Source organism: Sarcophilus harrisii, chromosome 2 (assembly GCF_902635505.1).
Source record: "Sarcophilus harrisii chromosome 2, mSarHar1.11, whole genome shotgun sequence".
NCBI classification, from domain to species: Eukaryota; Metazoa; Chordata; class Mammalia; order Dasyuromorphia; family Dasyuridae; genus Sarcophilus; species Sarcophilus harrisii.
In genome coordinates, this window is record NC_045427.1 from 9,040,885 (window position 1) to 9,061,944 (window position 21,060).

Genomic DNA, 21,060 nt, shown 5'->3' on the forward strand with positions numbered 1-21,060 from the left:
CCAGGCACTGTGTTAAGTGCTGAAGATACAAAGAAAGGCAAAGGCAGCTTGTGATCTCAGGGAGCTGACATTCTAATAAGAAAGATAATATGCAAATATCCAAGTTTATAAGTGATATATCGAGCTGGAAGGTATTATTGTTCAGTCATTTTTCAGTCATGTCCAACTCTCCCTGACTCCATTTGGGGGTTTTAGGCAAAGATACTGGGGTGGTGGCCATTTCCTTCGCCACCTCATTTTACAAGTGAGGAAACTGAGGCAAACAGCGGCAGTGACTTAACCAGGACACATAGCTAGTAAGTGTATGAGGTTGCATTTGAACTCAGGAAGATGATTCTTGTTGAACCTGGTATTCTGGGTACTGTGCCACCTAGATAACCTTAGAAGGCAAATAACTAGCAACGAGTGGATCACTATTCCTCTGATGCAAACTTGAGGGTTTTGCTCGACAGGGTGGGGCTGCTTTTGTTCAGGCAGAGTCCCCTTGCACATCAGCTATAGATGGTGACAATAGCAAATGTCTTTTCCAGCTCTGTGCTATGTACTACAGTCACAACAGTAGATTTAGGTCCTTAATGAGAAGGAATTCTTTGTTTTCTCTTTAATGCAGTGTCTTGTATACCATAAGTGCTTAATATTTGTTTGTGGGATGAATAAACAGGTGAGCTCACATTTGTAAGGAGAGCAAAGCGAGACCAGAGTAGGAGCAATGGACTGAGAGAAGGAATTCTTTGTTTTCTCTTTAATGCAGTGTCTTGTATACCATAAGTGCTTAATATTTGTTGTGGGATGAATAAACAGGTGAGTTCACATTTATAAGGAGAGCAAAGTGAGACCAGAGTAGGAGCACTGAAGTGAGAGAATGGGGACTGGGGTGGGGGTGGCCAGGGCTTGTGATAAATACTAAGAATGGGGGGGGGAGGGTAGGCTGTGCTCAGAGGGAAGCCTCCCCCAGGGCTGAGAATCGGGAGGTGGCCCTGCTCCCGATGGTGGGGAGCTCTAGGGAATGACGGGTGCCGGGGAGGGCGAGAAAGAGGGACACTCCAGGAGCCATTCAGAGCAGGCTGTCAGAGGGGATTCCAGGGTGCAGAGGGAAGCCACCAAGAGCGAGGGAGCCACTGGGCTGCAGGATGCTAAGTCACGGCCTGAACTGTGACTCATGTCGCCTTATTCTTGGTGTTCTCGGTGGTCCAGCCAGACTCACTCCCCTGGACTCCGCTTTTCTGCCTGTTCCACGCGCCTGCAGTGACTCTGAGGACAGTGCCTGTACATAACAGGCACTTAATTAATGCTTATTGATTATTAATTACAATCTAACGCTTTCTTCAAGGCTCCACTCAGATGCCCCTCCCTACAAGAAGCCTTGCCCCCACCTTTGATGCTTTATGAGCATGTCAGTGTAGACGCCATCTCCATCCAACAGAAAGTAATGCTCCTTGAGCAGAGCTATTTATTTATCAGTTGTCTCAGTATCCCTAGACAGTTCGCACATTGTAGCCTTATGATAAATGTTTGTTGAATTGAATCCTGCCTCCAACACGGATACAGAGTCACATTGCTAATCTACTTTCCGTGCCTCAGTTTCTCCATCTTTAACATGGGGGCATCAGCATGACTATTTATCCCAGAGCATAGGAAGAGTCTTTGCTGATCAAATGACCATTAGCTGATAATACGGAACTATGGGAACCCTTCCCCAGGAACAGGATTTTTAGTGCTTGATGGGACCTTAGATCTCTTACTCCAACCTTTTCATCTTACAGATAAGGAAACAGAGACCCAGAAGGATTGGCTCATGAACACATAGATGCTGAGGCTGAATTAGCACTGTGATCTGATTGTTAAACCAGTATTCTTTGTACAATCCCTGCCCCACCCCCAATAACAATAAAGAGAAAAGTAGATTTCGGCCATTGAGAATGGAACCCTCCCTCAAAAAACAGAGAACAGGGTGGGAATCTAAACCCAAGGGGCTGTGCTTCCATGACCTGCAGCCGGACCCCACATTGGTCCCCAAGAGGTCTCAAAGTCTGTCCACAGTGGTCTCTTCCCCTCCCACTTTTGGCTTCAGCTTTTTAGTGACGTGGCCTACAAAGCTCGAAACCGAGATGATCTGATCGCCGGGATTGATGAATTCCTCGATGAGGTGATCGTCCTTCCTCCAGGAGAGTGGGACCCAAACATCCGGATCGAGCCCCCAAAGAAAGTGCCCTCTGCTGACAAGAGGTAGGAGAGGACCCTGGGGGCCGGGCCGGGATCCCGGGCAGGAACGCGATCCCAGGCAGGGACGCCCAGACAGACTGTGGGGCCAAGGGTGAGCGATGGTGGCCTTCCTCACCTACCTCCTCTTCACAGGAAGTCTGTGTTTTCTCTGAATGAGCTGGGGCAGATGAATGGATCCGTGGCAGGTGGAGCTGGGGCCGGGGCAGGAGGAGGCGGCGGGGCAGACGGTGGCGGTGAGGATGGAGAGATGCCCGAAGTGCATGAAATTGGAGAGGAGCTCATCTGGACCGGAAGGTACAGTCATCCTCTTCTTTCTCCTTATTCCATCCTCCTGCTCATGGGCACTGGCCCTGTCCCCATCACCAACCTCCCAAACCCTCTGAGGTTGGATTCACTTCCTATGGCAACCTTACACTTACACTACTGACACTTCCTATGGCAACCTTATGCTTATACTACTGATACTATGGCAACCTTACACTTACACTACTGACACTTGACCAAACAGTTATTGGGACAGACACTCTCTGGATCTGTAGAAAGAGAATCTGGGTTCAAATCTTCCCTGTGATATTTGCTATCTGTGGGTCCATTAGTTTCCTTCTCTGTAAAATGAAGCAACAAAACTAGATGAGCCCAGAATCCCTCCAACTCTTAAGTAATGAGACTCTCTAGGTCCATGAATGTGTTTTCACAGCACTAAATGGAATTATTAAATCAATAGATGATTAGTATCTCTTTTGTGCTCAGTGCTTAGGACCATTAGCTGTATTAAAACATTCTGAAATTTTTTCATATGGAAGAGAAATTGCACATGTCCTGCTTGGCCCCAGGAAGCAAAACATGGTACTTTGATGAAAAATTTCAGAAATATAGACTGAGGGTAGATAGAAAGAAAAACTTGATCATTTGAGCTATCCAAAAGGGGACAGGCTGCCTTTAAAAATTTTTTGCCCCAATACTGGAGGTTTTCAAGCAGAATTTGGCCTGGAACCATTTGACCTGGAATATAGCAAAGAGCATTCCTGTCCCATCCAATATGGAGGCAACAGGATGGTCTCGAAGTCCTTTCTAACTATGAATCACTGTATTTCAGAAAACCCAGTCACTGCCCTTGAGAAGTCTAAGAGATATTGAGAAAGCTTTTTGTAATACTGATAACCATTCCAGAATAAGCCAGAGCTCTGCTCTGTGCAAGGAGGCCCAGTGGATTTCTAGCCCATCGCCTTCACCCCTTGGCCATGGCTAAATAGTCCCAGAATACGTTTGCCCAGAATTTGCATATTCCTGTTTCCTTAAGCAAGACAAGCCTTCATCAACCACCATGACCATGAGAATACGGTGTCTCTCAGACCCTCAATCCTTGAGCCTTGGAATGAGGGAATCCAGTCCCCTCACACACTGGATGCCATTGACCTCAAAGTTGCAGCCCCAATAAAAACTCACCTAACGCGCCAAATGCCCTGAATTAAATTAAACTGCCTTTTCTTCATCTACCATCCATCCCGATTCTAGTGTTTCCTTCCTTTGTCCCATCCCCCGGGCTCTGATTCCAGCTGGGGAGGGAGATAGTATTCAGTTCTCAATGTTCATTTTCTTACTTATTGAGGCAGCTGGTAGCACAGTAGAGAAAGTGCTGCTTCTAGAGTCATGAAGATTGAGACACTTATTAGATGGGTAATTTGGGCAAGTCTCTTAAATAGGGATGATAACAGCCCCCACCTCTCAGGATTGCTCTGAGGACCAAATGGGATACCAAAGGTAACATACCTGGCACTTAGCAGGTGCTGAATAACTGCTGCTGAGCAGCTAACCAGCTGGTCTCCAATCCAATTCATTTCAGCAAGTATTGAGTAAGGATCTCCATGGGTGAGGTTTGATTATGCCTTCATGTACACAAACCGATTGGTGATGCCCTTCATTAAGATCGGGCGCCATGGAGTGGAAGAGAAAGCCGACCATAACCCCTTTCCCTCAAGGAGCTTCTTCTCCCCCTCTAGCCTTACATTCCGGGCCCGTCCCCTCTTCCCCGACTACAAAGATGTCACCCTTCTGTGTTGAGCAGGTTTTTTGGGGGCCTGTGCCTGGATATTAAGAGGAAGCTGCCCTGGTTCCCAAGCGACTTCTACGAAGGATTCCACATCCAGTCCATTTCCGCCATCCTCTTCATCTACCTCGGCTGCATCACCAACGCCATCACCTTTGGTGGGCTCCTGGGGGATGCCACGGACAATTACCAGGTAGGCATGGCGGAGCTGGCAGGAGCAGCTGTGATGCTGCAGGTGTATCTGCAGGTGTGTCCTCCACTGAGCTGAGGAAGGAATACCGGGAGAGACTGTGGGTTTCTCAGCCACATGCTCCAAACCATCCAGTCGATATTTTAGTAGAGACAGAACACAGCTGTGAAGCTGCCGTTTTTAATCACAATTAGAAGACTTTGTCCAAATGACTGAACCTAAATCACCTTAGTTACAGAGATGTTACCTGCCCATAGAACGGCTTTGAAAGAAAACTAAGGAGGTCCAATGTGGTCACTTTTCTCAGGGAATGTTCAATCTGACAGGTCGCTGCTTAATCTCAGCCCGGATCTCCCTTAGAATTCTATGTTCTAAGCTAATCTAGAATTTGTGAGTCAGAATTTTGAACCACAAATTTGCGGCTGTAAGTGAGGTCCTGGAGAAAAGCTTGGCTCACTTACAGACACCCTAAGGAGTGAAAACGTCAAAGCTTTTGCCCCCAAAACAGTGCTGCCATCTCTCTCTCCCTCTCTGGCTGGTGATCAGACTAGAAGGTGTTTTGGTAAAAAGTCCAGGGACAGGATGGGGTTTTCTGGCCAAGATTGGGACTGAAGGAGGGGGGGAGATGTTCCAGGTGAGGTGAGGCGAGTATGTAAGTTAAGTAAGAGGAAATTAAGTAGGGAAGGAAGGAAATAAGCATTTGTTGCTTCCTATGTCCAGACACAGATAGGAAAAACTCTCTAGGAGCTTATATTTTAACCGGAGAAAACAATTCCAAAGGAATTGGGGCAAGGGAGGGACCCAGGGTGGGAGCATGATTTGGATTCCAGAATCAGAAACAAGACCAAGAAGGGAATGAAGATCATCCAGGGTCCTTCCAAAAAAAAAAGGGGGGGGGGAAAGCATGAAAAACATAAAATGGTAAAAAATTTAATGTTGAGATACCAATGGAAGAAGGGCTGCACCCTCCTGAGGGATGTTCCAGGTTTAGAAGACCTTAGGTGGAGAGGACTATGGGAAAAAGAACAATGAGATTCCCCTCTCCCCCAAAAAATTGCAAACAAGATGCTCCACTTTGAAGTTTAATTTGCATAGTTAACATTTCTTCCCTCTCTTGAGTCCAGACAATGACCCAAATGATAAATCAAGCTTTGGTTTGTAACATTTCCAGCGGCTTTAGGGAGGGTTGTTCATTCCAGAACCAGGAGGCCCTGGGTAATGAGGTTGGAGGGACAGGAAGAAACATGGCTAGAAGAATGAATGTTGGGGATTAAGAGGGAACTAGAACTTGGGGCACTGCAAGAAGAGGGGAAAGCAAAGAGAAACCGTGCTTGTAATAGACACCATGGGCTGGGGCTCACTGACCTCCCCCTTGTCTACCCTCCCCAGGGAGTGATAGAGAGCTTCCTGGGCACCGCAATGGCCGGCTCCTTGTTTTGTTTCTTCGCTGGACAACCCCTCATCATTCTCAGCAGCACTGGGCCCATTCTGATCTTTGAAAAGCTCCTGTTCGACTTCAGCAAGTAGGTACCAGTCATGGCAGCCTCAGAGTCTGCCAAGGCGTCTGAGGGCAGGAAGGGGCCGAGGACCGAGGACCCGGGCCGGTCCCGGGCGAAAGCTCAGGGCGCGAGCAGAGGTCAGATGGCCGATGCTAGGGATGCCCTACAAGAGGCAAAGAGTCTAGCTAAATGACCACTGCATTTCCTTCCAACAATAATATGATCGCACTATATTGTAAAAATGTGGAAAATGCAAAGACAACAGGTCCAAAAGACCTGGGTAAAGGTTCTGCCTTTGACATGTGCCAGCTGGACGACTCGGTGACAATCACATAACCTCTCCATCCCCGAGACAGCTCTGTTAGGCTGCACTTGCTGAGCAGGTGCCACCGTGCACTGCTGGAGAGAGTTTCCTCTTCCACAATGAAATCCTGGACTCAATTTCTGTCCTTGTGAAAACAGCAAAATTATATCAAATTCCAACTTAACAACATGGATCATCCCTTGTCCCTGGGCTCCCTTAACATCAAACACTTAGTAGCCTTCCAGTGCTAAAATGCTATGACTCAAAAAAAAATGAAAATGAAAAATGCTATGATTCTGTAGCCTTTTCCTCTCTACTTGTTTATAGTCATTGTAATAACTAACATTTAAAAAAAAGACAAAAAGGGGGCAGCTAGGTGGCGCAGCAGCCCATAAGTCAGGAGGACCTGAGTTCAAATTTGACCTCACTTAACACTTCCTGGCTGTGTGACCCTGGGCAAGTCACTTAACCCCAATTGCCTCAGCAAAAATAAATAAATAAAATAATGATAACTAATATTTATATTGCACTAGGTGCCAGGTACCACGCTAAGTATTTTATAATAATTATCACATTTGATCCTTACAATAACTTTGAGGAAAAGGGACCATTTTTATCCCTATTTTATTGCTAAGGAGACTGAGGAGACAGAGGTTAAGTGAATTGCTAGGAAGTGGCTGAGGCTGGATTTGAATTCAGGTCTTTCTGACTTCGAGTCTGGTATTCTATCTGCGGCACCACCCTAAGTGCCCTTACAAAGAATGGATGAATGGTGGTTATCTTTCAGGACACCTCACATAGTCTGCCCTTCTCTCCCCTACTCTTCCTTCTCCAAACGCTCCAGGTCGCAGCAAGCCTTAGGTCCCTTTCCCTATATCTGCCACCATTCTGCCGCCCCCTCCCAGTCCAGCTGCTGCCATGGTGAGGCAAGCAGTGATCACTGCACAGGGACTGGGACGGTACTTTGAATATTCAGGCCCTTGGCCACCTGCGCTGCCCCCAGCTCCAAGGCCTCTTATCTTTGCGCCTTCCCAGGAGTAACGGCATCGACTACATGGAGTTCCGCCTCTGGATCGGTCTGCACTCTGCCCTGCAGTGCATCATCCTGGTGGCCACGGACGCCAGCTTCATCATCAAGTACATCACCCGCTTCACCGAGGAAGGCTTCTCCACCCTCATCAGCTTCATCTTCATCTACGATGCCATCAAGAAGATGATCAGTGCCTTCAGTTACTACCCCATCAACATGGACTTCCAGCCCGACCTCATCACCACGTACAAATGCGAGTGCGTGGCCCCGGACACAGGTGACCCATGAGGCAGTTTGGCCGAGCCGCCGAGCTTCCCTTTCTCGCCCGTCCGCCCTCCCTGACGGGCAGCTGCCGAAGCGGGGCTGCTCTGAGCCTCCCAGACAGGTCAGAGGGCGCACGGTAGAACTCGGTCAGAAAGGGCAGATTTCAGATAAATGAGAACTCTGGGCTTTTCCATGTGTCTGACACCCAGGGCAAAAAAAGCTAAGCACCTAAGCCCCAAAGCAACATGGGGACTTGTGTGTGTGTGTGTGTGTGTGTGTGTGTGCACATGTAAGCAGAAGTTCAGCTTCACTACCCAAGAACCTATTATCTTAATGAAGGGCTTTCTTCCTGGTGACCCTGGGAGCGAGGGCATCACAGAGCTTGCTAATTCCCATCTTACAGATGCAGAAACCAAGCCCAGAAGTGTAGGGGGTAGCAAGAAGCCTGATCTGGAAACTAAATGACCTTGATTCAAATCCTGGCCCTCTGCCTCCTCCCTGTGTGCCTCTTCTGTCCTCTTGGACTCAGTTTCCTCATCTGTAAAAGGAAGGGGTTGAAGGCTTTCCATCCAATTCTGGGATTCTGATGGGCCTGAGGGTCACAGAGCCTTCCAGTGGCCTCTAGGGCCAGGCTCAAACCCCATGCTTCCCCTCCCAAGTCTAGGCTCCTTGTCATTATATAATACCATCTCCCTGCCACTGGGGGGATAGAGGATGAAAATTCTGAGGCTGTTTTTTCCCACAAAAACCCGTTCCTGTCTTCGTAGCCCCCATGCCTGATAGTTTCTCTATATTCCAGATCTCCAGTAAAAGTCAGCATCTTGAGGAGCCCGGCTCTTCTCTTTGGGGAACCTTTTTTCTTTCTGCTTGTGGCTTTTTTATTATTGTAACTGATTTCTACCCTATTTATTTTGCTGCACATTTCTGTCTGGCTGCTTTCAAACCCAAGTGAGTATCAAGGCAAACCGGGAACACCCTCCATCCATGTTTGTGGTATATTTTCCTCCTCAGCTTGACATAGTTTTTTGTTTTTTTGGAAAAGACCTAAGGCCTTCATCGACACAGACGGGACATATAGATTGGACAATCACTGCACAAAGCAGGATGTGCTCAAAGGCTACGGACAGACAATTTTCAGATGATGAAATTAAAGGCTTCTATAATTATATGGAAAAATGCTCTAAATCCCTATTGATTAGGAAGCAGAATGTGCCATAGTAAGATCTGGCTCTGGGAATATTGCTTAGGATTCAGAGGAAGCGATACGACCAATTCCCTAGTCGTTAGGACCCAAGCGTTCCTCTGAAGATCTCCCACACTGAGGGAGTGGTTGGCCTTCGATGCCAGTAGCCTGGTATCCACTGGTTCCATAGTTCATCGGGCTACGAGCACTAGTATAGAGCGCAGTAGGGTGATAGTCCGGCTTAATTTCCCCCAAATCCTATTTCCCTAATCAATCAATTCTTATTAAGTACCTACTATGTGCCAGGCACTCTGCTAAGTACAAAATAACAACTGTAGCAATAAATCTCTGGAAAGGAGGTGTAGGCTTGGAGACAGAAAGCCTGAATTCAAATCCTGCTTCATCTGTCTCAGCCTCAGTTTCCTCATCTATTAAGTGGGGTTAAAGGAGACCCTATCTCCCAGGAATATTGGGGGTATCAGAGGAGCTGGTGTAATGAAAGGGAGTTGTTAGCTTTACTTCCTCATTTGTCAGGGATGTCTGTCATCCTTATACATCTTAGAAATCTTAGGGGTGCAGAAATCAGCAGCAGCTGGGCCCTGTTGGGCCCAGACCACGGCCAAGACTCCCCCAGAGCACCTTCCCCTCAGTTCCACACCTTCCTTTCCCTGCTGCAAAAGAAAGATAAAAAGTTTGCGGTCAAACAGTTCTAAAAGCCTGGGGAAGGAGGGTGTGTGATCAGAAAGGAGAAGTCAAGTCAACAAGCACGTATTAATCACATACTACATGCCCTGCATCATGTAAATGCTGGGGGTGCCAAGAAAAGCCAAGAATAGTCCCTGCCCTGGAACTTACATTCTAATGGGGGAGAGACATATGAATATAGGAGATACGTAGGGTAAAGGGAAGACTTGTGACCCCAGTTTTTGCTTCAATCCTTGTGACGAGTTCAGGGGTCATCCTTCTAAGCAGGGTCCATGGGGGGCATTAGGGAAAATAGAGAGACTTGAGATATGGGAAAAGGAGAAAAAGAGAGGAGGAAGAAAAAAGTGAGAAAAAGGTATGTGTTCAGGACCCAACCCTGGCACATCCTGGTTTGGGTCCCGTAAAGTTTCAGTTCTCCAGAGAACTCTGCAAGACTAGAAGTTACAAATTGCCAGCCTGCCCTCCCTCACTGATGAAATCATAGTTCCAGAGGAGAGAAAAAGGCAGGGAAGAGACACTGAAATAGGGGGAGAAGGGAGAGATATAGACAGGAGAGAAGGATGGGGAGACAGAGCGGGGAAAAGGGAAAAGAGAGGAGAGAAATGGGAGGGAAGGAGGAAGGGAAGAAAGGATACAGAGACAGAGGTGCAGGAGGAGAGGAGAGGTACAGAGGAGAGAAGGATAGGGGATGGAGAGAGATAGGGAAATAAAAGGAAAAGAGAGAAATTGGAAATAGGGGGAGGGAGGGAGAGAGACAGACAGACAGACAGACAGAGACAGAGAGACAGAGAGAGAAAGAGGGAGGAGGAAAGGAGGGGGAGAGAGAGAGACAGACAGACAGAGAGAGAGAGAGACAGACAGAGACAGAGAGAGAGAGAGGGAGGAGGAAAGGAGGGGGAGAGAGAGAGACAGAGAGAGAGACAGAGACAGAGACAGAGAGAGACACAGAGACAGAGAGACAGAGACAGAGAGAGACAGACAGACAGACAGACAGACAGAGGTTGACTGTGAGAGCTGCCTTCAATATATTCTTTGTCTTGTGAGGGAGTGATAAGCACAAGGGATGGGATCTGGGATCTGGGATCTCCCTTCCTAACCCTATGCTGAGAAAAGGTTTCAGAGACAGAGCAAGGAAGGAGGAAGACAAAAGGAAGAGAAGCTGATAAGGATGTGATGGAGAGACAGTCCCCATCAGTGGTACCCAGCCATTCTCCTCACTCTTTCCACAATGCCCCCGAGGGAGCCTCAGCCCAGGGCAGGTAGAACAGTGTTGGTTTTTCCAAGCCTCAGTTTCCACATAGAAAATAAACTCCATGTTGGCCTTGAGTTTCTATCAGTGGGAATGGGTAAAATGGAGACTTTCAGAGAGCTTGTTGCAGCCACGGTCAAATTATAGGCATCCCAGTCTAGCTCTCCCCAAGAAAAGGCTCCTCTCTGCCGCTGACAGGAGAGGGTCCCTTAGGTTTCCTCAATTTCCTCTTCTATAAATGAAATATTTTTTCTAAATGATCTCAAAGTCACTTGTGGCTCAAAACCTTTTGGTTTGATGCTCTTGACAGGAAAGATGGGAAAATCCTCGTGATTATTCTGGCTCCCTCTCTCTAGGGTTTCCCAGTTTGCAGATATCTATAGCATGGATATCATTGGGATATCATCAGGGCTTCAAGCCCAGCCTCTAGCACACACTGGCCACGTGACCCTAAGCCAGTCACCTATCTCCTCCTGTTCTGGGCAGCTCTCTAAAGAAGGGACTCATCTCCACTCAGAGAAGTTTCCCTACCCAGGGACTCCCCTAGATCCATGAAAACAGAAGTCCCATCATGTCCCTCAACAGTTTTTAGAGAGCCCCTTGCATCCAGCCCTGAGGTAGGAAGAACAAATATAAAATCACTTCCATTTTACAGTGAGGAAAACAAGACCAGGAAAGTCTTCAAGACACTTATTTCAAGCTTACAGGATCTCAGAGATCCACCCCCTCCTTTTCCAAATGAGGAAATAAGCCCTTTGGGAGGCAAGGTTCACCCCAAATCTCCAGCAGAGCCAGACTGCATACCCACATCCTCAAGATTCCTTCCACTCTCCCACAACTTCATCCCCAAGGGCAGGTGACTGGTCCAGGATCATACATTTAACAAGTGGAAGAACCAAGACCCAAGGCTGAGGGCTGGGTCTTCTGCTCCCAAGATAGCATAGGGGGCTTTGGCGTAGCCAAACGGGACTGTGTCCCCGACAAAAGTTGGGGCAGCAAACTGATTAATCACTTGCCTTCACAGTTTACAGAGACTTTTCCTCCCAACCAGCCCATGGCTACTAATACTCTCAGGCTCACCTGACTTCTCAGGACACCAAGGTGTAGACACATACTGGACTTAGCCATACAAGTAAATAGCAGAGCCAAGGCTTCTGCCCAGCTGAGTTCTCTCTCTGCCATCCAATGCTCTAGTCCCTACTTCTTGCCCTGGGGTACCATGTGCCATGGTCTTCAGGACCTATGACCAGCCCCACTGTCCAGAAATAGGGTCACTGACCCCCGGGAATCACCCAGTGTCCCACTAATCAGGAGACAGAGCAGCTGCTGACAGACCAGGCTTTGACAGCAGTCTCAGTATCCAGCAGAAAGTCACCATAACAGATGAGCCGCGCTCATCAAATGCAGCAAGAAAAGCTGTGACTTCACTTGCAATTTTCTGAGCAAGGCAGGGATCCCCAGTCAAGCCCCAAAGTGACAAGATCCATATAAAGCACTTCACCAACCTTCAAACAGTATAAAGATAAGCTCTTCTAAACAATATTATTATCACGATACTTGTGTCAGGATCAGAAAGATCTGCAAAGAAAGCCCCCAGGTCTGACAGTTGGGGCTCCTTGGAGTCTTGGTCCCAGAGGGCCACAGCATGGGAGGTGGGACTTCTGGGAAGGACGGGGGTGTACATAGAAAAGCTGCCCTCCAGAAATCGCTGACTTGCTCACAAATTCATTTTCCACAGCAAATACAACACTGTTCAATGCTTCAGCTCTACCAGCTCCAAACAACACTAATATTACTCTGGTAAGTGGTTTAGTTTTTACCTCATGGAATAGACTGATTTGGTCAGGAAGAGAGCAAGGCAGAGATAAAAAGATAGGGAGGACAAAAAGGGGAGGCAGACAAAGAAGGAGGGAGGAAGAGACAGAGAGAGGAGAGAGAAGGTGGGAGAGAGAGAGAGAGAGACAAAGATAAAAAGATAGGGAGGACAAAAAGGGGAGGCAGACAAAGAAGGAGGGAGAAAGAGACACAGAGAGGAGAGAGAAGGTGGGAGAGAGAGAGAGAGAGACAGAGATAAAAAGACAGGGAGGACAAAAAGGGGAGGCAGACAAAGAAGGAGGGAGGAAGAGACAGAGAGAGGAGAGAGAAGGTGAGAGAGAGACAGCGAGAAAGATGGAAGGAGAAACAGAGAAAGTCAAATAAGAAATATTAATCCCACTTGAAGAAACTTGTTTCTTTTAACCTAGCTCAGGATGTGCCTAATACCATAAGGGTGCTTCCTAAAGGCTTGCTCCATTAGTTAACAGTCTGATAATTTAAAAAAAAAAAACTAATGTGCTTTGGGATCCCCTTGAGAGACAGTATACAGAACACAGAAAGTGCAAGCCCCCACCTTATCTGGTCGCATCTGCAGTTTTGTGTCTGATTCTTGGGTTCCCCATTTTGTCAAAAACCTTTACAAGTTCTAGACCAGACAAGAACCTCTTATAACAGGGATCTGCAGAAGAAATTATCCAATCAACAAGCATCTGTTGAAGGCTTTCTGAGAATCCTGGGGATATTTAGTTAGAAGGAGAAGGCAGGAGGAAAGGCAGACATGAAAGATGTCTTCCCAAGGAAGAGGGATTAAGACAGCACCAGGAACAGAGTAGATGCAGAATAAATGCTTGCAACTGATTAGTTCATGAAGCCCAGAGGGTATAATCTGAGGTAATGGGTAGAAGTTTCCATTTAGGGTAGGTCGAGCTGTCCAAGAGTGAATGGGCTGGCTACCCCAGGAGGGAAGGGAAAGTGGATCTCCACTTGACTGGCAAGCTTCAATAGAAGCTTAAGGACCTTGGACAGGGAAGCATTAGAGAAGAACCTTGATGTGTACATGCCAGATGGATGATCCCCGAGTCCCTTCCCTTCCTTCCACCTCAGAGATTTATTGAGTTGGAGCCACTGGAAGATTTGGGGGAAGGTAGTGACACGGTTCAAGTTCTGAACCTCACAAAGCTGGCTTGAGTTGCTAAGTAAGTGATGCTGGAGAAGGATTGTACAGAAATGGGAATGGATTGGATGCTGTTCCTTCAGAACCGGAAGGCTCTCAGCCATAGTTCCTTCTGGGCGTCCGGGCAGGCTATGTTGCTTTAAGGGTTTTTAGGAACAGGCTAGGTCTGATTCCCTCTTCTGTGCTTGGACCCCAAGGACAATCCCCTTAACCTGACAGCTCTGGACTGGTCCCAGCTGAGCAAGAAGGAGTGCCTACGGTACGGAGGGAGCCTGCTGGGGAATTCCTGTCGGTTTGTCCCGGATTTAGCCCTCATGTCCTTCATCCTTTTTTTTGGGACATACTCCATGACCCTGACCCTGAAGAAGTTCAAGTTCAGCCGCTATTTCCCTACCACGGTAAGAAGCCCAGCAGTACCTCCTGGAGTCCTCACCCTTTAGATTCCATCATGGAGACTTAAGCTGGTAGTCTGTAAGTGAATCTCAATGGCCCCTGTGAAAAGAACTCTATTTAGAGATGGGAAACCCAGGACAAAAGTACCACTAATCATCATTATGTCTTTGACCGTGGTGGGCGAGGTGAGTCAAGAAGGCAAAATCCAGGAGAGTTTTTCATAGCTCATGAGGCAGGCGACTGAGCATCCCCCTGACCTCTGCCCTGAGGGTCAGCTCCCTTCTGAAGGAGCACATTCAGCTCCAAGAACACCTCCGCAGGTAACAACATAGAAAAAAGGCTAAGCAAATTAAATTTCATTTGATAAACATAAAGCACCCTTGGGCTTCAAAAATCAACAAGATGGGGAAGACAGGCTGGTGTATGAAGGAAAAGCAGATGTGCTCTCAGAACCAGAAGAATGGGGGGTTGCAGATTCAGACCAAGGCTTGAGTCCCCAAAGCTTGTTCCCCAAACACCAGTCAGTTACCTCATGGTGCTCAAAGCTGGCTTGGAAGGCTGGAGAAAGGCAGCATTATTGTTCTTGAAAACTTGGTTCTCTTAGGCTGCTGAAGCATTTTTTCCTGCCATCTTATTTAACTTTTTTAGGAAAACTTGTTCATCCATAATTAAGTGTTGGCCCAACTCACTTGCCATGGAGATAATCTTCAGGTCAGAGCAATTTGAGGCTTCAGATTTCGTTTTAGATAAAAGATGGCAGATTTAAAGCAGAGTCACCTAGTCCAACTTTCACTCCACTAGCTCATAGACCTAGATCTCATGGTCACTTACTCCAAACTCAGCAATTTTACAGATGAGGAAGCTGAGGCCGGACCTGCCCAATGTTGCTCAGGCAATGAATGATGAAGGATTTGCCCAGGCCTTCCCCGGGGCCAGGACTGTTTTCCTCTTGATCTGACATGCTAGGAGAGGGCTCAGGGGTGGGAAAGGCTGCTCTGACCAGAAATCCCCCAGTCCTTCTGTCCAGGTCCTGACTCTCCACCCTCTCCATGTCCTCCCCATTCTCTCCCCCCCCCCCCATGCCTTCTCTCCTCAGCTGCGGAAGCTCATCAGTGACTTCTCCATTTTCATGTCCATTCTGGTCTTTGTGGCTCTGGACAGCTTCTTTGGACTCAACACTCCAAAGCTTCAGGTGCCTACCGCTTTTAAGGTAATGCCAGTGTCTCTGAAGGCAAAGGGAGGAGGGGAGCTGGGTCTGGGGGTGCTAGTGTGGGGACCAGTAACTTTCTGCTTCTCCTCCCCTGTAGCCCACGCGGGTGGATCGAGGCTGGTTCATCTTCCCCTTCGGGAAGAACCCCTGGTGGATTTATCCCGCCAGCGCCCTCCCTGCCCTTCTGGTGACCATCCTGATCTTCATGGATCAGCAGATCACAGCAGTCATCGTGAACCGCAAGGAGAACAAATTGAGGGTAGGGTTGTAGTGGGAAGCTGAGGGTATGGGGGGAGGCAGAGGCTGGATGGGCCAAGGAAAGCAGAGAAGCTCAGGTCTGTCCGAGCTGTCCCTCAGTAAGCATCATATGTAATGAGGACAAACCGGAACCATTCCCAATAAGATCAGGAGTGAAACAAGATTGCCCACTATCACTGTTACTATTCAATATTGTATTAGAAATGCTAGATGTGGCAATAAGAGTTGAGAAAGAGATTAAAGGAATTAGAGTAGGTGATGAGGAAACCAAATTATCACTCTTTGCTGATGATATGATGATATACTTAGAGAACCTGTGAGATTCTACTAAAACGTTATTAGAGAACAAATTGAGGGAAGGGTTGTAGTGGGAGGCTGAGGGTATAGGGGGAGACAGAGGCTGGATGGGCCAAGGAAAGCAGAGAAGCTCTGGTCTGTCCGAGCTGTCCCGCCACTCTACTGCCGGGTCATGGCCCCCGCATGGGCAGTCCCTGCTGATGGGATCCCTTCTCCATCTCCAGAAGGCCGCAGGCTACCACCTGGACCTGTTCTGGGTGGGCATCCTCATGGGCGTGTGCTCCTTCATGGGCCTGCCCTGGTACGTGGCTGCCACCGTCATTTCCATAGCCCACATCGACAGCCTCAAGATGGAGACAGAGACCAGCGCCCCTGGGGAGCAGCCACAGTTCCTGGGGGTGAGGTAGGAGAAGCTCTTTTTTCCCCCCTACTTTTTCATTCTTTTTTTTAAAATAGTTTTTTTTTTTTTACAAGACATACATATGGGTAATTTTTCATCATTTTCCCTTGCAAAACCTTCTGTTCCAACTTTTCCCCTCTTTTCCTCACCCTCTTCCTTAGATGGCAGGTAGTCCAGTACATGTTAAATATGTCAAAGTATATGTTAAATCCAATATATGTGCATATATTTATACTGTTATCTTCCTGCATAAGAAAAATCGGATTTAGAAAGAAGGTAAAAATAATCTAAGGAAAATAAAAATACAAGCAGACAACAGGAGTGCAAATGCTATGTTATGGTCCACACTCATTTCCCAGAGTTCTTTTGCTGGGCGTAGCTGGTTCTGTTCATCACTGATCAATTGGAACTGATTTGGTTCATCTCATTGTTGAAGAAGGCCACGTCCATCAGAATTGATCATCATATAGTATTGTTGTTGAAGTGTACAATGATCTGCTGGTCCTGCTCATTTCACTCAGCATCAGTTCATGTAAGAGGAAAAAGCTCTTTCAAATCACCCTCTGGACAAGCTGATTTCTGACTTTCCAGCCTCCAGCATAGGATCACCTCGTTTCCCTTCTCCTCCCTCTCCCCACACACACCAGAGACCTTCTCCCGCCAGCTCGAATCACATCATCCCTGGCTCCCATCTCCCATCTCTGTGGAGCTTGCTGGAAATGTTATCTGTCCTCTGAAATCAGACAGATTCTACCTGCCCACAACACGGATCACCTTCTCCTCAGTTAAGCTACCTGTCTCCCCATCAACCAACAAGCACCTATTATGTGTCTAGTAACATAGCAGGCTCTAGGGGTACAACGGTCCAAATAACAATCCCTTCCCTGGAGGAGTGCAAAATCCTTTGACCATTGACCAAAAACACATCTACTGATAAAATACCCAGACATAAGATGATTAGCAGGGCTGTGAGAGTGCTCCCAAATAGTTCAGTGAGTGTCATTTATTTATCTATTTCCTGAAATATTGTGACAGAGAGGAGCTTGAATCCGTCTATGGGGTAGATGGGCAGATTCTCCCAGGCTGGGAGGGCCGTGGGGACCCTGAGCAAAATCACCTGCGCTTAGTGTGACCGTGGCCTGGCCACATTTGGAGACTCCCCTGCACGACTGCAGGATCATGTGTTATTTTGGCTAAAATAGCCTGAATCCCCTTTTGTTCCAGTCTCCACCTTCCAACCTCTAATTCCGGTCTTTGAGATTTCTCCCGTAGATAATCTGCACAGCTCAGTGATCAGTGCAGTACACAATGGCTGCCGGGGCTTTGTCCTCTGTGCTGAGCTCAGGCTGTACGCCATGAGGCCGCTCCATTGAGAAGAATGGGGGCCCCATGGGGGGAGGGAGTGCCAACTGGGTGGTGAGGCTGGAGAGGCAGGCCCAGGCACCCCAAGGAAGAAGCAGGCCAGTCAATCAACAAGCATTTATTAAGTTCCTACTGTGTGCCAAGTGCCCAGGTTACCAAAAGGAGCAAAAACAGCCTCTGGCTACATCTCACATGATCATGGCGGGGGGGTGCCCTTGAGCTTCCCCCTGATTTTGCCAATCATGTCTTCCTTGCCAGGGAGCAGAGAGTAACAGGGATCATCGTGTTCATCCTGACGGGGATCTCTGTGTTTCTGGCTCCCATCCTGAAGGTGAGGTTCCCCCACCCCACCAAGGGCCTGGGTGAGCCAGGGAAGGCCTTCCTGGGTGACAGCCTGTAGAGGACCCCAACAAAGCTTCAGGGGAGTACCCAGTAGCAGCAGCCGCAGAGCTGAGCTGCTGCAGGTCCCCACTTAATCCCACGTCCTGTCTTCCGTGGATGCGATGAAAAAGGGCGGGGGAGTCTGCTTTTTCAGGCCAATAGACCAGACTTCGCAGGGAGGCAGCTGTGGGCCCCGCAGTGACGCCGATCCCCGGGGAGGGAGGGGGTTCCCCGTAAGGTGATGGCAGACAGGATTCCTCTTCAGAGGGGCTCGGAGGTTTCGTGACCGAGGGGGTAGAAGGGGAGGGAGGGAGGGGGGTGCGGAGCTAGGGAGCACCCCCCCCCAGAGCTGTCCTTCCCTGCTCTCTTCTCAGTACATCCCCATGCCGGTGCTCTATGGAGTCTTTCTCTACATGGGTGTGGCCTCTCTGAACGGTATCCAGGTAAAGCTCCCTGCCCCGTACCCAGAATGCCCCTCACCCAGAATGCCCCGCAGCGGCCTGTCACTGACCACCCGGCCACAGCTGCCGGGGCTTTCCCTGGAAACATGCGGCACCTGTGCCTAAAGGAAGAGTTCCCCCGAGGTCCCTGCGTTCACTCCGACGTCCCGGGCGGGCAGCCCTCCTGGGGGCTTCACTCGGACGTCCCGGGCGGGCAGCCCTCCTGGGGGCTTCACTCCGACGTCCCGGGCGGGCAGCCCTCCTGGGGGCTTCACTCGGACGTCCCGGGCGGGCAGCCCTCCTGGGGGCTTCGACGTCCCGGGCGGGCAGCCCTCCTGGGGGCTTCACTCGGACGTCCCGGGCGGGCAGCCCTCCTGGGGGCTTCTGGGAGCGGCTCAGAAAGCTCCCCTGAGCACCGCTGAGCCCCGGGGCTTTTCACCAGGCTGCCCTTCACCCGCTTGGGCGGGGCGGCCCCGGGACTAGAGCTGCCTTGGAGCCGGGAAGCGCTGCTTCCAAGGCCTTCCCCGGCATGTCCTGGTGGCCGCGGCACAGGCACCCACTGTTCCGTGGTCGGGCGCGGGTCTCCGAGGGCCTGCCAGCCGGGGGAGGGGGGGCTTTCCCAAGCCCCCCCCACAGCGAGCTGACCCCCCCTCCTGTGCCCGCCGGCTGGCACAGGCGCTCACATGGGCGCCCGCCCCGGGCTCAGCCCCGGGGGCCACCGTCCGTCCCCGGGCTCCCGCTGAGCCCGCGCTCTCTCGGCCAGTTCTGGGAGCGCTGCAAGCTCTTCCTGATGCCCGCCAAGCACCAGCCCGACTACGTGTTCCTGCGCCACGTGCCCCTGCGCCGGATCCACCTCTTCACCCTGGTGCAGATCCTCTGCCTGGCCATCCTCTGGATCCTCAAGTCCACCGTGGCGGCCATCATCTTCCCCGTGATGGTGAGGGTGCCCCGCCTTCGGCCCCTGCGGCTGGGAGCAAGGCAGGAAACATTTAGTGGGCGCCACTGTATGCCGGGAGCTAGGCTAAGCACGGGGCATACAGACAGGCGAAAACCGGCCCCTGCCCTCGGACAGCGCCTGTTCTATGGGGAGGGGCTGGCGTTGGGCAGAGACACGCCCCCCTCCCCTTCTCCCCTCCGGGGAGCGCTCCGGGACAGCTGGGAAGGAAAGGGGCTCAGGGACAGCTCACAGGAAGGCTTCACCAAGGGAGGGGGGAGGAGGGAGAGGAGGGGAACAAGAGAGGAGGAGGCAGGAGAGGGAGTAGGAAGGAGGAGAAAACGTGAGGGAGGAGGGAGGGATGCAGGGTGAGGGAGGGGATCGAGAGGAGAGAGAGGGTGAGGAGCAAGGGGAGGAGTGAGGGGTAAGGCTCAAGGGGAGGGGGGGAGAGGAGGGAGGGGAGGGGAGGGGAGAGGGAGGGATGAGGAGCAAAAAGAGGGGGAGGGAGAGGAGACAGGGAGAAGGGGAGGGAGGGGAGGAGGCAGAGCTAAGAAAAGTAGTCGTGTCCCCTAAGAATAGAGATATCAGAAGGGAAAAAAGCCTAGAAAAAACAGAAAAACCAAAAACCCCAGAAAGACAAAAAACAAGAAAGTCAACAAGAAAAACTGCAAACCAAAACTCCACAAATCAACTCTAACAAACCTCCCCACCTTAACATACCCTAATCCAATCCAAAAAACTTAAACCAAGCAAAACAACATAAATAAAAGTAACAAAAGTAAAACCAAAACAGAATCAAAATCCAAAACACAAAAACCTCCCTCTAATTCAAACCCCCTCATAGAAGAAAAACACAAAACTAGAAAGAAATCCTTAAAACAAACTCTGCTATAATTATCCATACACCAAAAACAAACATCTCTCAAAAACAAAAATCCAACAATTTCCAAAACTTTAACCAAAATTTCTCAATACACCTAACCACTACCTCCCTCCTCCCTGTTCTTCCTCTTCTTTCTCTTCTCCCTCCTCCTCCTCCACTTTCTTCCTCCTCCTCCTTCTCTTCCTTGGCTTTCTCCTCTTCTTCTTCCTCCTCTTCCTTTACTTCCATCTTATTTTCTTCCTCCATCTCTTCCTCCTCCTCCTCCTTTTTTTCTCCCTCCTTTTCTTCCTCCTCTTCCTTGTCTTTCTCCTTTCTCTTTCTTTTCCATCTCTTCTTCCTCTTTTCTTCCTCCTCTTCCTTCTCTTCCTTGTTTTTCTCCTCTTCCTCCTCTTTTCCTCCTTTTCTTTTTTTTCCTCCTCCTCCTCTTTTCTTCCTCCTCCTCCTCCATTTTCTTCCTCCTCCTACTTCTCTTCCTTGGCTTTTTCCTTTTCTTCCATCTTATTTTCTTCCTCCTTCTCTTCCTTTTCCTCCTCCTCTTCCTTGTCTTTTTCCTTTATTTCTTTTCCATTTCTTCCTCCTCCTTTTTTTCTCCCTCCTTTTCCTCCTCGTCTTTCTCCTTTCTCTTTCTTTTCCATCTCTTCTTCTTCTTTTCTTCCTCCTCTTCCTCCTCCTTGTTTTTCTCCTCCTCTTCTTCCCCCTCCTTTTCTTTGTCTTTCTCCTCTTCCTCCTCTTTTCCTCCTTTTCTTCCATCTTATTTCTTCCTCCTCATCTTTTCTTCTTCCTCTTCCTCCTTTTTCTCCTCCTTTTCCCTCTCATCTT

General features: G+C 49.2%; 1 protein-coding gene across 1 annotated transcript in view; it reads left to right on the forward strand.

Moving 5' to 3' along the window:
- Nucleotides 1–21,060, forward strand: part of SLC4A5 (solute carrier family 4 member 5) — a 98,240-nt gene that overhangs the window by 76,988 nt on the left and 192 nt on the right. Inside the window, exons 11-23 of the mRNA XM_031949192.1 lie at nucleotides 2,072–2,226; nucleotides 2,356–2,517; nucleotides 4,289–4,463; nucleotides 5,850–5,983; nucleotides 7,299–7,570; nucleotides 12,433–12,494; nucleotides 13,881–14,081; nucleotides 15,173–15,286; nucleotides 15,384–15,545; nucleotides 16,066–16,244; nucleotides 17,862–17,934; nucleotides 18,359–18,427; nucleotides 19,188–19,522. Coding sequence (XP_031805052.1) covers nucleotides 2,072–2,226; nucleotides 2,356–2,517; nucleotides 4,289–4,463; nucleotides 5,850–5,983; nucleotides 7,299–7,570; nucleotides 12,433–12,494; nucleotides 13,881–14,081; nucleotides 15,173–15,286; nucleotides 15,384–15,545; nucleotides 16,066–16,244; nucleotides 17,862–17,934; nucleotides 18,359–18,427; nucleotides 19,188–19,522 — 2,093 coding nt within the window. The remainder of the gene's footprint in view (nucleotides 1–2,071; nucleotides 2,227–2,355; nucleotides 2,518–4,288; nucleotides 4,464–5,849; nucleotides 5,984–7,298; nucleotides 7,571–12,432; nucleotides 12,495–13,880; nucleotides 14,082–15,172; nucleotides 15,287–15,383; nucleotides 15,546–16,065; nucleotides 16,245–17,861; nucleotides 17,935–18,358; nucleotides 18,428–19,187; nucleotides 19,523–21,060) is intronic.